The sequence below is a fragment of the Lontra canadensis genome, unplaced genomic scaffold (assembly GCF_010015895.1).
Source record: "Lontra canadensis isolate GAN:19392208 unplaced genomic scaffold, GSC_riverotter_1.0 scaffold160, whole genome shotgun sequence".
NCBI classification, from domain to species: domain Eukaryota; kingdom Metazoa; phylum Chordata; class Mammalia; order Carnivora; family Mustelidae; genus Lontra; species Lontra canadensis.
In genome coordinates, this window is record NW_022631154.1 from 1,607,276 (window position 1) to 1,622,653 (window position 15,378).

A 15,378-nucleotide genomic window follows, 5' to 3' on the forward strand; every position below is an offset into this window, starting at 1 on the left:
GTCCGCCAGCGTGTCCAGGCAGCAGATCCCGCTGGCGGCCCGCAGAGTGGCTTGGATCAGCAGCCGCTGGAGCCGAGGCCTGGACAAGCAGGTCCACACCCGCACAAGAGCACCCCTTCCGACCTGCTTCCGAGGAGGCCGGGTGTCTGCGGACAGAGCGATGGGGCCTGTGACATTCTCTTAGCTCTTGTGCATTTAAGACCAGTCTGCTCCCTCCGTCCTTCTGTTGTTCTCTTTTTAAAACCTGGTTCCGAGTGGGGCTGAGCAGCTCAGAGCAGGCACAAAGACCACTCTGTTCTTGTCCTCGCTCCCGCTCCCTCGCCACACCCTTCATCTGACTCGCGATCCCATCCGTGTCCACGCCACCGGTCTCTATCCTATACTCCATCGAATGTAAATACTGTATCATACGTAGAAGAGAATAATTTTTGTTTTCTAAAAATGCATTTTGAGATAGTTTAGTGTAAATCTGACAGGAGCATTCTGGAGCCCCCTTAGGAAAAAATCTTAAATGCTTCCTCTTCATCGCCTTAATGTCTGAAGGTCAGAAATCGCTGAGCAACCCGCTTTTGTTTCCTTCCCAGAACCACTGCAGAGCAAACAGGTGGAGATAGTCTGGTCTTCGCCCCGCTGCCTGTGCCCGGGGAGCTCCTCCCACTGGAGGTCTGGGAAGGCCGCCTCCCTCGACCCTCTCCTTCCACCCCCCACCCCCCATGCCCCCCACCCCCTGGGCGGTGCAGTGGCGGGAGGCCAGGTGACAGGGTGGGAATGGGCAGACAGCACAGGGCTCCTCCCTCCTACCTCACGCCTGATCCATCACGCCCTTGGCTTTGCTGTCCCAAAGTCTCTCAGCTGCCTTTGGCTTTCACACGGCCCCGCCCAAAGCCGGCTGATCCGGCCCAGAAGCCAGGCCGCCTCCCAAGAGTCAGTTGAAAGACAAGAGAGTCGCACGCGAGCTTTTGCACAAGGCACTCGTGGTCAGGAACGGGTTAGGGAACGGTCACTTCGGATTTTCCAAGAGCCGGGCCTTCTCTGCTGGTATCTTGGTTCCTTTGGGAAGACAAGAGTTTCTCTTAATAGCAAAAGTCCCTTTATGAGTTACTCCTTTCAGTTCTTCTAGTGGAGCACAGCCAAGACGTCCGTGTCCAGGAACGGGCTCGTGGGACGGGAGCGGCTTGCTCAGGACAGGGGATGAGACAGGTCTTTTCTTGGAAGGCTCTTATTGTGGCCGCGATAGTGACAGTGCCCTCACCAGGATCCTTCTCCGACGTGGTCGTCTTTCTTTACCTTGTGTCTTCTCTTGTAAAAAAAAAAAAAAAGAAAGAAAAAAAGAAAAGAAAAGAGAAAAAAAAACTCAAAATAAATGTGTCAAAAGAAAAAACCAGAAAAGCCAACGTGAATCGTGTGAAACTTCCTAACGCTGTAATGCTACGCTGCGGTATGTAACGCCCTCTTGTACGTGGAGTTTGCTAGCGCACCACGCGAGTGCAAAATAAAGACCGACTCACACTAAACCCGCAGGCGCGCCCACATGGTGTTCTTGGGGGCTGGGTGGCCGGGGGCCAAGTCGCGCTCAGATTCCAACGGGATGATTCAGGGCACATTTCCCAGTGTGATCCCCAACCCCCACCCCTAAAAATTCAGATCCCTGGGGCACCTGACCCGCTCAGTCGGGGGGGGGGGGGGGGCTGCGACTCTTGGTCTCAGGGTCGTGAGTTCAAGCCCCACGCTGGGTGTGGATTACTGGAGGAAGAAAAATGCAGATTCCGGGCTCCAGACTTAAGAGTCCTTTCTCTAGTCCTTCTGTTTTCCTCTAAAACTGTCATTTCTAAGACCATCACCAGCAGGAGAGACCCGATGGCTTCAGAGCTCGTTAGCCTGTCCATGTAATTGGAAATATTTATCCTCTGCAGCAATGCCGAGAGGGATGATTCTGTTCTCTCCTTCAGTCCTGACAAAGCTCTGTCGTTGAGGGCAGACGGGACGCCAGGGTTGGGGGCACACCGACCCTGCGGCGCGAAGCAGACAGTCCCCCCAGTAAATACGCAATCACAGACAGAAGCGCTCTGGGCTCACACACCCCTTGGGGGCACGTCCCGGGGTGCTCAGAGGACCCCTGCACTCCTGAAGCCTGGAACCGTGACTTTTCCTGCCTCCTGTGGAAATCGCCCTCCCTGCGTGTATGTGGTTCCCTTCTGGGAGCAGGAAAGGAAGCCCCTACTCTTAAAGTTTCAGTGAAGGAATTAAAACATTTTTTTAAATGACAAAGTAATATAATAAAAATATTATACAAAAGTTGGAAAATAGAGAAAAGGAAAAAAAATTAGTTGGGATTCCAGAACCTTCCCAACCCTGTCTCCTAGTCTTACTTCCTGTGCATTTTTTCCCTGCTGCGTCACACTGCCTGATCATGTAGAAAAACGTGTAAAATAAAGTCCAAGTTCACAGAAGCCAGAGAGCACACCAGTCTCGGGGCAAATCTCCCCGCCCTCAGCTCGTCTTGCCATCTGCGAGCTCGCAGACGTCGCGGTCGTGGCGTGCAGGTCAGTCTGCACACTGCTTTTTCCCGAGGTGGCAAATCCGAAAAAAACAATACAATCACACAATGATGAGAGTATCCTGGCACTCGGTCAGAATGCTTTTGTCTGCGATTAACAGGAAACCCAATTTGAATTGGTTTAAACACCAGGAACAACCTGTACCCCTGAGGATAAAAATATATGTTTATATATAAAAAATTAAAAATTTAAAATTAAAAAAAAAAACACCAGGAACACGCACTGGTTCACCCAAATGCAAGTCCATGGGCGTGGCCAGCTTTGGGGCAACTCTGGCAAAAGGCCACTAATCCCGTGAGGGCCCTGGTGCTTCCTGGGGGCCCACACTGACACGCAATGTCCGCTTAACCCTGATGGCTTGGTGGTGTTTGTAGGACCACTCCCAGACCAAAAGAGATTGCTCAGGGCCACCCCCTAGAGGGCATCCCACAGACGCCTCTAGCTGTTCTCTCTGCTCTCTCCCATTTTGGAGTGGGCCACGTGGTCACTGCCAAGCCGAGCAGGCAAGGAGGATGGGAGTGTCGCTCGGACTGCCCTGGGCCTGGGTGTGGGAAACTCTGGGCTTCTTGAATGAAATGTCATTTCCTGTGGAAGGAGGAATGGGTGCTGGGCGGGCAGCAAACGGGGACCACACTGTTTCCCCTCCTTCAGCACTTGATCTTCTGTAACAGACTCTCAGAGAAGAGCCACTGCCCTCATGCACTTCCCGCACCTTGTGGTTTGACAAGAAAAACAGCCTAGCACTTGGGTCCTCTTCAAATGATTTGGGAGCAGGGCACCTGCGTGGCTCACCTGTCGGGTGTCCAATAAATAAAATCTTTGTTTTCTTTTTAAGGTTTATTTATTTGACAGAGAGAGACAGACAGCGAGAGAGGGAACACAAGTAGGGGGAGTGGGAGAGGGAGAAGCAGGCTCCCACCCAGCAGGCAGCCTGATGCGGGGCTCGATCCCAGGATCCTGGGATCATGACCTGAGCCGAAGGCAGACACCTAACGAGCCACCCGGGCGTCCCAGATAAAATCTTAAAAAAAACAAATGATTCAAGAGCAAATCAGTTTAGCCACAGAGCATAATTTTTCAGAAAGCTGAGAACTTTTTTTTAAGTTCATTTAAGTCCTCTCTCTACACAACGCAGGGCTGGAACTCAAAACCCTGAGGTTAAGAGTTACAGGCTCCCAAAACTGGACATTTTCACGACTGACATTCGCTCACACCAAACCAGTCTCCTGTCTGGCATTTTTCCAAGTTGACACTGCGGAACCCCTACATGTCCTCTTACTCCACCAGTCAGCCTGCACATCTGACATGAGACTGTGCACCTCAGAAGCAGAGGTGACTAGGGCACCTGGCTGGCTTAGCAGGCACGCGACTCTTGATCTCAGGGTTGTGAGTTCAAGTCCCCACGTTGGGTGTGGAGCCTACTTAAACAAAAAATTGGAAAAAAAAAAAAATTGGAGGTCCCCACAGAACAGAACTGAGCCACTAAGACCTGCGTTCTTGTTGTTATTCGCACGGCTGAATTCCCACCATCGGACAGATACCTGGCATCCAGCAGGCACACAATAAAGGTTTGCGGAATGAAGGAAGACAGCCAGGGGACAAATACTGCCTAGGAAGCAGATCTAAGGCAAACACAAAAACATCTGTGCCTCTTCCTACTTATTACTGAGTTGGAGTTTCCAAAGAAGTCTGGCGTAGAGTGGAATCTTGTTTTTGTTAGTTGTTGGGTGTCGGCCGTGGTGGGTGTGTCTTGGCTGCACCAGACCACATATGCTCAAGGCTGTCTGGGGATCTGACACCGACAGTGGCCACAGGGTTTTGGGTGGAACTAACCTGGAGGTGCCCGTGCACCCTCGCGGCCCGCAGAGACTTTGTACTGGAGTACACCTACCTGAGCACGTGTGTGACCTCACCTTCCTGTCGAGCACTGGTGTGCGAGGAAACTGGGGAAAAAGCATCTGACGGCCAGCGGTCATTGTGAAGCGAGAGGGTTTCTCCTGGCTCAGAACAAACTGCAGTAAAATTAGCAATAACCAGCTCTGGGAAGGGCAGGAAATGACACATCCCCGCCCCAGCAGCTTTTGTTCAAAAAACTGGGTGACTTAATGGTAGGTCGCATGTGCTGAGTTTTTAAGCAACGACTACAGACAAAGCTAAAATGTTTCAGTAATCCCGTCTCCAGGCCAACTCATGTTTAAAAGTTGATTAGAAATTTCAGCATCTGGGGCACCTGCATGGCTCAGTGGGTTAAGCCTCGTCCCGAAATCAAGCCCCACATCGGGCTCTCTGTTGGGCAAGAAGCCTGCTTCCCCGTCTCTTGGCTACTTGTGATCTCTAGCAAATAAATAAAATCTTTTAAAAAAGAAAAAAAAAGGCGCCCAGGTGGCTCAGTGGGTTAAAGCCTCTGCCTTTGGCTTGGGTCATGATCCTGGGGTCCTGGGATTGAGCCCCGCATCGGGCTCTCTGCTCAGTGGGGAGCCTGCTTCTCTCTCTCTCTCTGTCTGCTTGTGATCTCTGTCAAATGAATAAATAAAATCTTAAAAAAAAAAAAGAAAAGAAATTTCAGTATCCCCCAAACATTAAGACTTAACAGTCCTTTGTTCATCTAGGATTTTCCTTCCTAACAAGGTAGTTTATTTTTCTTGCTTGTGCCCCAGCCACAGCCCTGGTTTAAACCTGCATCTTCTTCCCGCTTACCCTCAGCGCCACCACATACCGCTCGGGCAGAGCCTCTTCTGTTTCCGCACCGGGTGACCACCACCTGTCACGGCTCCACAGCACCCTCTGAAGCCCGGGCAGGGCCCTCAGCATCTGGCTCACTCAAGGCAGCATGGCTGCCATCATGATCCTCTGGGATTCAGTTAGATTCCTGGATCCTATCAGAATCCATCAAATCAGAATCTCCAGAGGATAAGGCAGGAAAAAGCCCAGAACTAATCTCAGCCGTTTCCGATCCAGAGAGCAGACAGGCCCTTGGGGGCCGCGCACACTTCAGACCGGCCCTCAGGGCTTCCCGAGCACTCAGCCCGGCCCCGTGGGTGTCCTGCGGCATGCTCTGAGGCACAGCGGGCTTCTCCGTGCTCATCCTGCCTACCCAGGACCGTCCTGACTCTCCCACTCTCCAGTCCCGCGCTGGAGTCGTCCTACACAGGATGCTCGACTGCTCTGTGGTTCCAAGTCACGCGTCTCCGCTTACGGAGAAATCTTCACGGCCTAATTCTACCTACCAACTTAATCCAAATCCTTCTATGTTTTAATTAGTCGATGTAACATGGATTTTGTTGCATATGAACTGCGCTGCCTCCTGATCCATTGTACACTCCTGGGAGCAGAAACCATGTACCGGGAGTCTTTGGTTCCGTCCAGACTCATGTCAGCCTAAAGCAGCTAGTCCCGGCGCAGCTCCGACCATCTGGACGGAAATAGGTCTGCAAGGCTCCGAGCACAGCCTGACTCACCTATGCTGTCTGGCTGCACCTTCCTAAAATCTAAAATCCATCCTGCTTTCCAGACCGTGCTTGGTCCTGTGCAGCAGACAAGCAGCAAGCCCACTCTGCTCGTCGTAGGACAAGGTGCTTTCTGCAGATGGGAGCAGAGGTGGCCCTCGCTCTCTCCGCGATGCGGGTACAACCCGGGCACACGGGAAGGGCGCAGCCCCGAGCCCCGGGGAACTGGCAAACCAAGGAAGAACAACGAGACTCTGCTTCCAGCTTCCACAGAGAAAAACCTGTCCGAGATTGAGTAAAATACAGATACCCTATTTTCTCAGTTATTCTAATTTACGCTGTACCTCATTATTTAACACAGTTCTTAGCGGGAAGAAGAGAAAGACAAAATGAACTTGTGCAGCAAAAGCAGACAGAGGTAGGTGAGGTCAGGGCGAGGGACCTTCATGAGAGAACTCAGGCCTCTGACTACTTCCCTGTGAGGCTAGGCCCCAAGTTTCGGTTCCGGCCGAGCGACGAACGCAGGAACACAGTTCGAGCACATCCTTTAAAGACTGGGTTCTAGCTCAGAGAGTGCGCGAGCTTGAGCAGCGAGGCGGGGCCGAGGGCGAGAATCCCCAGCAGACGCCCTGCTGAGCGCAGAGCCCCACGGGGGCCCCAACCGCCCCCGAGATCATGACCCGAGCCCAGACCAAGAGTCGGACACTCAACGCACTGAGGCCCCCAGGCGCCCGGTTACAAACTTTAATTTGGAGCAGAACAACCCCAGGAGGACTGCAAATCCGTTTTCGGTACCGAAGCGTCTTCCGAAGCCAAGCGCTCGTCCAGGTGACACGGACTCCTAAAAAGACTTTGACTTTGTCATCCTTCCCAGGGAGGCTGGAAAAGGAGCAACGCTACCAATTACTTGTCAGGAGTTTCCTAAATTTATATAATTTTTTTTTAAGAAAACAAGCAATGAACACGGGAAGTGAGGAGAAACTTCAGCAATCAGCTCGCGTGGAACTTCTCTGTTACCCGGTGGGGGTTAAATTCGGCGTTTCCTCGTCCTGCCTGCTCTCCCGTTCACGCTCATCGCCCGCTGGACCCAGCCCTCCAGGGTCCTCCCTTCTCTGAAGTCCTGTAGCATCCCCAGTCGAAGCAGGTCCTCTGACACGTCAACCTCCAGCTGTTTATGCCGAGTCTGTCAAAGCTCAAGGGCAGGGACACCGTCCACGCGTCCGAGGCCCAGCCCCGCTGGTGCACAGGGGTGGCCATGGACACTGACGGAATCCGCGCCTCCCCGACGGGCCGGCCGAGGCCCGGGAACACCGCCCTCCACCACCCGATTCAGGAGTGGACCCGCTGGCCGCTGCTGACCTGCCCCACACGAGTAACGACACAAAAACACATCCCTTTAACGTCCACATGAAGTCCTCTCCCCAAACGCTGGTGCCCATCTTGAGTAGCTGAGACAAAAGCACTGACCTGCACATAAAGCAGTGACACGAAGTCTCACATTTACTTTCCACGCTTGAAACAGCTCCCACCCTCCATCAGGGGGCAAACACACCATCATCTCCGACGTGTGTTTCCTGTCTCCCCACTTCTCTGCGCACGTTGGGGTCTCAGCAGGCCTGCTCAGGCCGCTGCCCAGCCCCCTCCCGCCCCGCACCCACCCAGGCCGTGGCAGTTCCCTCTGCCTGGCCAAACGCCAAGGCCCCCCAAGCGTCCCGGCTGCCAGAGCCAGGACAGGGAACAGAGCCCGTGGTGCGGAACCGGAGTCCAGTCCCGGAGCGGTGGGACCCCACTCACGCTCACACGGGACGCCGGCAGCTGGGCCGCGGCGCCACCTCCCTACAGCCTGCCCGCCGGCCCGAGACGCAGAGCCTCTGTCTGAACGAGGGGTGCCCCGCGGCACACGCCCTCGCACTCGACGCAGGTGTTCTGCACATGGTGGGCGCTCACATTTTTGAATCAGTATTTTCCAGAACATAAAATCTCATGGCATTCAATTTTCTTAAAATGACCTCTGTGCACTGATTCCAAGCATTTCCACCCACACACAGGTAAGTAAAGGAGAAGCCCAACAAGTTGTTTGAAAGTTCTGTATTGCGTCACATAAAGTGTCTTCACGTACACGCGCAGAAGGGAAAGGCCGCTCTTCCTTCTCCCGCCCCCAAACATCACAGTAGACCAACTCTTGCTAAAAGAAGACAAAGTTAGACATGTCCCTCCTGAAATCTAACCGTTCATTCTAGAAGTGAGCGTCTAAATTTTCTAACTTAACAATCGGGCGCAGGCATCGACAGTCCCACTGCTTTCCAATGTGTCCCTGAACGTTTCTCTCTCCGACGTTCCAGGCAGTAATTGATTTTAATGCCCTTGACCAGATAAACCTGACGCTTCAGAGCTCGTAAGTTACACACTTACCGTCACTAAGAAGAGAACTGTTACCTACAGACATCATCCCCCCTCGAACTATTTAGCACCATAAATAGAATTCTCAATACTAATGGGCTAATTAATCCAATGACCATTCGAATACAGGACCCTGACTGTCTTAAAAACACAAATTTGTTACTTTTCTCATACACAGTACAAATTCCCTCCATCTTTCCGGTGATGTTCTCTGCTGCCTTTAATGTCCTGAATGACCACACACCTGTCAAGTTCTTGCCGGACGCCAATTACAATTCCCTCAGTCATCAGTAACGAGAAGTTAAGACATTATGTGTAAAAGGCTTTAAGCTAACTTGAATGTGGTGAAATACTGTTAAAATAGAATTGCACTGCATTTCTTTTCTACTGCCACAGATCCCTAAAGTGCTGGGGTTCCTATCAGATTTCTGTCCTGCATAGGTTCAAATCCTGAGTCTCACGACTGGATAGCCCGACTACCATAAAACACGATTTATTTGGTTTCAAAAGGGACCATGACCTTGCTAAAAAAGTTGCAACCATCACCTCTTTAAACCTGGAACAGCCATCACCTTGAATAGGAGGAAAAAACACGACAACCCTGTCCTTCCGCCCACCCGTGCAGTTTTGGAAAGCAGTGAGCCGAGGTGTGTGCTAAGAGAGGCCGCGGCCACGTTCTTCAGGGTTAAGATGGTCACAAACTTGTCCGGGACACTTAACGTCCAGTCTGCACGTCGCCTCCACATGCCGCTAAGTCCAGACGGCAAAAGAATCCTGATTCGACAGAGCGAACTCACCACCCATACAGTTGCTCCTTCCCAGGACACTAGTTTCCCAGTCACGCACAACCATCAAGGGGGTATTCTCTGAGGCTAAGTTTTGTCCAGGCTCAGACACTGTGCAGTGAACTCCCCAAGGTCCCTATACAGAAATCTGCAGTGAGAAACTCCACACACAGGAATTCTAGAGCTTCACACCTGGTTCTCAGCACAGAGACGCCCCAGGCTTCTCTGAGCATGGAGTCTAGTGATTGTCTGTGCTGAGGCACGTACAGAGCTTTACTCTAACTCCTGATGTCGCTTCCTTACGGACAGGACAATGCAGTCAGTCGACGAAGGACTGAGAAATCATCCCGCAGGGCCTCCTCTGCGGGAGAGCACAGGGAAGTGCTGGGAGGCACTCAGGTCACCCAACCAGTGCGCGCCTCTCTGGGGGAGCCAATCCACCTGCCCCAGGCCATGGCTGCCCCAACCAAGGGTGTGAACCAGAGTTCAGTGATCCAGCAATGGCTCCCAAAGCCGATGCCTCGGACACTAAGGAAGGGCTAAATTCTGAAAGGAAGAACAAAGTAACTTCCCAGAAGAAATCTTCACACGTTCCACTCGCTTCTGCTTGTCCTCACCTCAGTGCGTGTGGGTGGAACGTGCACTTCCTAGGACAGCCAGGCTTGAACTGCGAACATGGTCCCACCGCCACCTCTCCCTAGTGGAGTCCCGCCCGCCCCCCTCTGCTGCCTGGTGTCCCTGATCTCATCAGTCCCTCATCTGTAACAGGAAGCAGTTCCACAGCGACACCCTGAACCTGGTCTCCGTAGTTTTTGCTGTGTGTCCGGGAAGCACCTGTGAGGAGAAGCGAGGCCCTTCCCCGGAAAGGTGTGGGGAGCCCGAGCTGAAACAGACACGGAGTAGCGCACGGCGGACACACTCGGTGCAGAGACTCCCCCAGGGCAGAAACATTGACACTAACTAACATCAGGAACAGAACCCGAAACGTTGGTAGATCAAATTCTAATGTGACAATTTACAAGTAGACAGTGCTCTGCTGGGTTAATAAGTCAGAATTAGCTAGAAGACAGTATTCTAAACACCACGTCGCTGAGAACTCCCACCGGGCATACCCCCTTCGTCAGTTACATTTAGAGGAACGGTCATGACAGGAGAAGGAGCGAGCACCATGCTCACTCGTGCAGGCCACGGGGTCGCGCGGAGTAAACCCTGCGGTTCACAGGCGAACACACACATCTTCCCTTCAAGTCACGGAGTCCTTCTTCTTCCGGAAAGGTGATTTCAGCCGCTTCCATACACTGGCTTTGGGTTTAGACTTTTTCTCCATGGCCAGCACTGCCTCCTTTTCTTTCCTGCGTATCTCCCGGACGAGGGCATGAAATACATCATCGATGTAGTAGCGGTATGCAGCGGACGTCTCAAAAAAGGGACAGCTGAATTCTCGGGCTAGAGCCAATCCTTCTTCCTTGGTGACCTTGAAAAAAGTAAACATGGGAAAATGTACAGTGGAAACCAGAGAAAATAATCACAACTGCCCCCAAAAGTGAAAAGCAAAGGGGCTATCTGAACACAGAGAGCGCCTCAACTCCGGAGGTGTCCGAGCAGAGTTCAGGTGGGAGGCTGAATCCGGCCTCCTTCTCCCCTCCCTAAAAGTGATTCTACTTCTAATCCATTTTAAAGATAACTTTTTTGGAGCGCCCGAGTGACTCAGTCATTAAGCGTCTCCCTTCGGCTCAGGTCATGATCCCAGGGCCCTGGGATCGAGTTCTGCACCGCGCTCCTGTTCATCGGGAAGCCTGCTTCTCCCTCTCCCACTCCCCCTGCTTGTGTTCCCTCTCTCGCTGTCAAATAAACAAGTAAAATCCTTAAAAAAATTATAAAATAAAACATAACTTTCTGGAACAGGAAGTAGTTACAGATAGGAAGTATGTAATTTTAATTTTCTTAAACTCTAAAAGAAATCCAAAGTCGATATATTCAATTAGGGATACACCATTTCTCCTAAGTCTGAACACTTTTTCTGACTTTTTGCTACCAAAAGCAACCCAGCAACAAATGTTTTATATGTGAATTCCTAGAGAGATTTTTCCAACAGGCATTAATTGAGCAGCACTGTGAACTTATCTATTGTCAAACTACTTCCAAAAAGTCTGTACCCACTGCGCAGCTTCCACCAGTAGCGGGACCACCAGTGGTCCCGATATGGCTGTCCACCATCCTTCAACTCTACACCAAACAGCCAGATTCTAAACACTGTTGCCAATCTGAAGAGTCTGGCTTACTCTAGAATCCTCTGCGATTTCTCTTATTCTCCCCTCCAGGGTGCCCACCGTCAGGGAGTAGTACACCCACAATCATCCCGCCGCAACACAGATTCACCAACCGATCACTTTCTGAGGATTTAGGAACTGAACATTCCATGAGCCTTTATGTAACACGTACTCCATTTGTCGTCTGATTACCGTCCTGTGGATTTTCTCCTATAAACTGATTTCTAACATCCAGATTTTATCCAAGTTAATTGCAAATCAGTAGACTTAGAGAAATTTTTAAGGTTAGAAGTTAATTTAACGTTTTTATTTTAAAGCAAAGGAATCTATATACAGTGAAATCTGAGACCACACACATTTCTGCTCTCTCCTCACCTGTCTTAGCTGCTTTAGGTCAGACTTGTTTCCTACCAGGACCACAGGGGTATCATCAGTGCGTCGAACTCTGTAGATAAGCTGCTTAAACTCCCGGACCTCATGGAAACTTCGACGGTCAGTGATGGAGTAACAGATGATGAACCCTTCTCCCGCCCTCATATACTGATCCCGCATGGCCGTGAACTCTGCCTGCAGGAGGGAAGGGTCATTAATGCAATAATGAAGCCTAGAGCTGCACACAGGTTAGCTAGGGCTTCAGAGCAAAGAGACATGTATCAATTACCTGCTATCCTGAGTCAGAGAGCATGAAAAATTAAGAGAGATGCACTGGTGATCTTCTCTACGTAAGCCTTCCCCTCCCCTCTAGTAGAGTGAAAACACCTTTTTCTTTTTTTAGACATTTATTTATTTATTTATTTGACAGACAGAGACACAGAGAGAGAGGGAGCACAGCAGGGAGAGTGGGAGAGGGAGAAGCAGGCTTCCTGCTGAGCAGAAAGCCCGAAGCAGGGCTCGATGCCAGGACCCTAAGATCATGACCTGAGCCAAAGACAGACGCTTAACCCACTGAGCCACCCAGGCGCCCTCAAATGAAAACACCTTTACACACAGCATTCGGAGATTTAATACCTGTCCAGCCGTATCCAAAATGTCCAAGTTGGCAGGCTCATCATCAATACGAATCCGGATTTTATAAGCATCTTCTACAGGAGGGAAGAAAGGTGTACTATAAATCCATAAATATAGGAACAGTCAATCTTTTTTTTTTTTTTTCTTTTTTTGAGTAGTCTCTAAGCCCAACATGGGGCTTAAACTCAGGACCCCAAAATCAAAAGTCAAATGCTCTATCCACTGAGCCAGCCTGGCACCCTGTAACCTTATTTTAAAATTCATCTTATAGAGAAGTAGGTTACACACAAGTTCTTTAAATGCCCAGGTTTTCTCAGGAATCACACTCAATCCATTGAGATATGTACACTGGGTCTTCAATGGAGGTGTTTTGTATTTTTCACCTAAGTGACGATATAAGTTTACTCCCTCATAATTTAAATTTATAAGACTTTGTCTACAATTCTGAGCTAAAAACAGATTCTTTTCTTTAAAGATTTTATTCTTTGACAAAGAGAGAGCAAGAGACGGAACACAAGCAGGGGTAGTGGGAGAGGGAAAAGCAGGCTTCCCGCTGGGCAGGGACCATGATGATTCCAGGACCCTGAGATCATGACCTGAGCCAAAAACAGAGGCTTAACCCACTGAGCCACCCAGGCACATCTGAAAAGAAATTTCTTTACGTGTATTATTATAATAACCTTGGAAAAAACAAGGAAATTTTAAAAAAGAAAAAATTAAAAAAAATAAAAAGAGTATTTCCATCATTCAAACAATCGTAGTTTACGCCCCAGTGCACTTCAATGATTTTTTCTTGAACCCCTGCTCATGACTGTTCCTCAAAGATCAGGAGTCCACTAAACCAATGTTTCTCAAACTACGGGTCGTGATCCATTAGGATTAGTGAACTGTGAATGAATTTAATGGGTTGCGACCAGCATTAAAATAAATAAGCAGAAATCTGAAACAAAGAAAACGTAAGCGCATATCCCCTGCAGCGACATGAACACAGCTTCCTGATACTGTGCATGTGCGTCTAGTACCTTGCACACACACTCGCACAAGTACTGGCTACGATGCAGTTTTCCTTCTCAGGATTAGCAGCCAGTCTGCAACGAAGCCCCCTGAAGAAAAGGCCCTAAATGATAAGACCCCGTGACACCAGCCAGTGCGTCTTTGTTCAGCACTGAGCGCCGGGCCGCTCCAAGTGCCTGGCACGTAACGGGAATTCAGGACACCTAAGTGTTTGCTGTTGAATCAGGTAATAGTGTCAGAAGAGCAGCCGACTGGAGGGAAAATCAACTGATTAAGAAAAGTAGCTCTTTCACAGAACATATGAGTTTTGTTTTAAAGAAAGGGGAAAAACATCTGTGGAGCTGTAAGTAAATCATCTGAAGTCCTCAACTGCGTTTCTTTCTAGAGCTCCCGACCTAGTGGGGATCCCAACGCGCACCGTCTCACGCAGCACCTCGTGGGCCGCGCGGGCAGCAGAGCCGCAGAGGCCCGAGCCAGTGGATACCCGCCCCGGCGAACCAGCACCAGCACCGGGACCCCGCGTCCGGCCCTGAAATGCCCTGCACGTCCCCCCTCCACTTCCCTTCTTATCCCGGGGTCTAACCCCTCGGAATCAAACCCGCTTCCTTACAGTCCAGGAAGAAGAGCGATGTCCTTAGTCTGCGTAGAAAATAGCAACTTTTTAAAAACGGCAACACAGGGCTGTCCGTCCGGGAGTGGTGCGCCAGCGGCGGAGCACCAAGTGCCACACGCGCCGCGGAGACCCGGCTCCGGAGGAACGTGAGGGACTGAGCCGTGAGCGCGAGCTCCCGGGGGCAGCGCGGACGCAGGTCGGAGCCCGCAGGTCGGAGCCGGGCCGGCCGGACTAGTTCTTCTGCTTCCTTCTGTGGGAGCTCAAACCCGCTGACTCATACTCCTGCGGCCGGAGACCCTCAGCGCGGTGACCGCAGGCTGCACACGTTCCCCCGCAGCGGGCCGGACAGCCCGGGACCGCGACAGCCGGGACCACAGCGCGGGAGGAGGGTCAGGAGAGGCGGCGGCTAGGACGGCTGCGGCCCGCCACGCTCCGGGAGGAGACGCCCGCTCTCCGCGGCCGGGGCGGTCCGCGGACGTCGCACAGGCCCCGCGAGACGCTCCGGGCAGAAGCAACCCCCACGGGTCCGAGCACCGCCGCGCGGACGGGTCTACGCAGGGGTCTATGCAGGGGGCTCGGGGACTACGCGGAGCCCCGGGGACTTACCGATGGTGGGGTCGTGATCTTCGGGGAAGCGATGGCTGATGAACTGCATGGTCATGGCTTCGAGACAAGACACCACAGTTACACGCGGGGCGGCCCTCGGGAGGCGCGAGCTCCAGCCTCCCCCCGCGGGGGCCGGGGCACCTACCGCTCTTCCCCACGCCGCCGGCGCCCAGCATCACCAGCTTGTACTCCCGGGAGAGGCCGGCGGGGCTGCCGCAGCCGCTGCCCGCGGGGCGCCCCGGCTCCATGGTCCCTCGGGACGCGCACCTGGGAGGGCAGAAGGACGCACTGCGCCCGGGCCGCCCCCGCGCCCCGGATCCTCCCCGCGCCCCCGGCCCCGCCCGGCGCCCCCCGGCCCCGGCGCCCCCTGCACGCACCCACGGCGCCTCCGGGCCCCTCCCCAGCCCGCGCCGGCCCGGCGCCCCCTCACCTTCCCCCGGGAGGTCGGGCCGGCGACCCCGCACAGCGCTCGCAGGGACGGCAGTTTCCAGAAGAAAAACAAAAGCGGCGAAACCACTCAGGGCTCCTCCTCAGACCAGAGCGCCGGCAGAGAGGCCAGGAGGCGGCCCCTGGAGCCCCCGGGCCCTCCGCGCACCCCCGCTCCCGCCCCCGCGCCGCGCTGACCCCGGCTCGCCCACCCGCCCGCCCCACGCGAGAATCCGCCGGTGACCTGTGACC

General features: G+C 52.6%; 1 protein-coding gene across 1 annotated transcript; it reads right to left on the reverse strand.

The window, feature by feature from the left end:
- Nucleotides 1-10,175: 10,175 nt before the first annotated feature.
- RIT1 (Ras like without CAAX 1) lies at nt 10,176-15,261 on the reverse strand. The gene is made up of 6 exons (XM_032845136.1): nt 15,131-15,261; nt 14,846-14,967; nt 14,701-14,757; nt 12,468-12,541; nt 11,835-12,026; nt 10,176-10,663 (listed from the first exon to the last, which is right to left on the reverse strand). Exons 2-6 carry the CDS (start codon nt 14,946-14,948, stop codon nt 10,433-10,435), a joined length of 657 nt encoding a protein of 218 aa, XP_032701027.1. The 5' UTR covers nt 14,949-14,967; nt 15,131-15,261; the 3' UTR covers nt 10,176-10,432.
- Nucleotides 15,262-15,378: the final 117 nt, after the last annotated feature.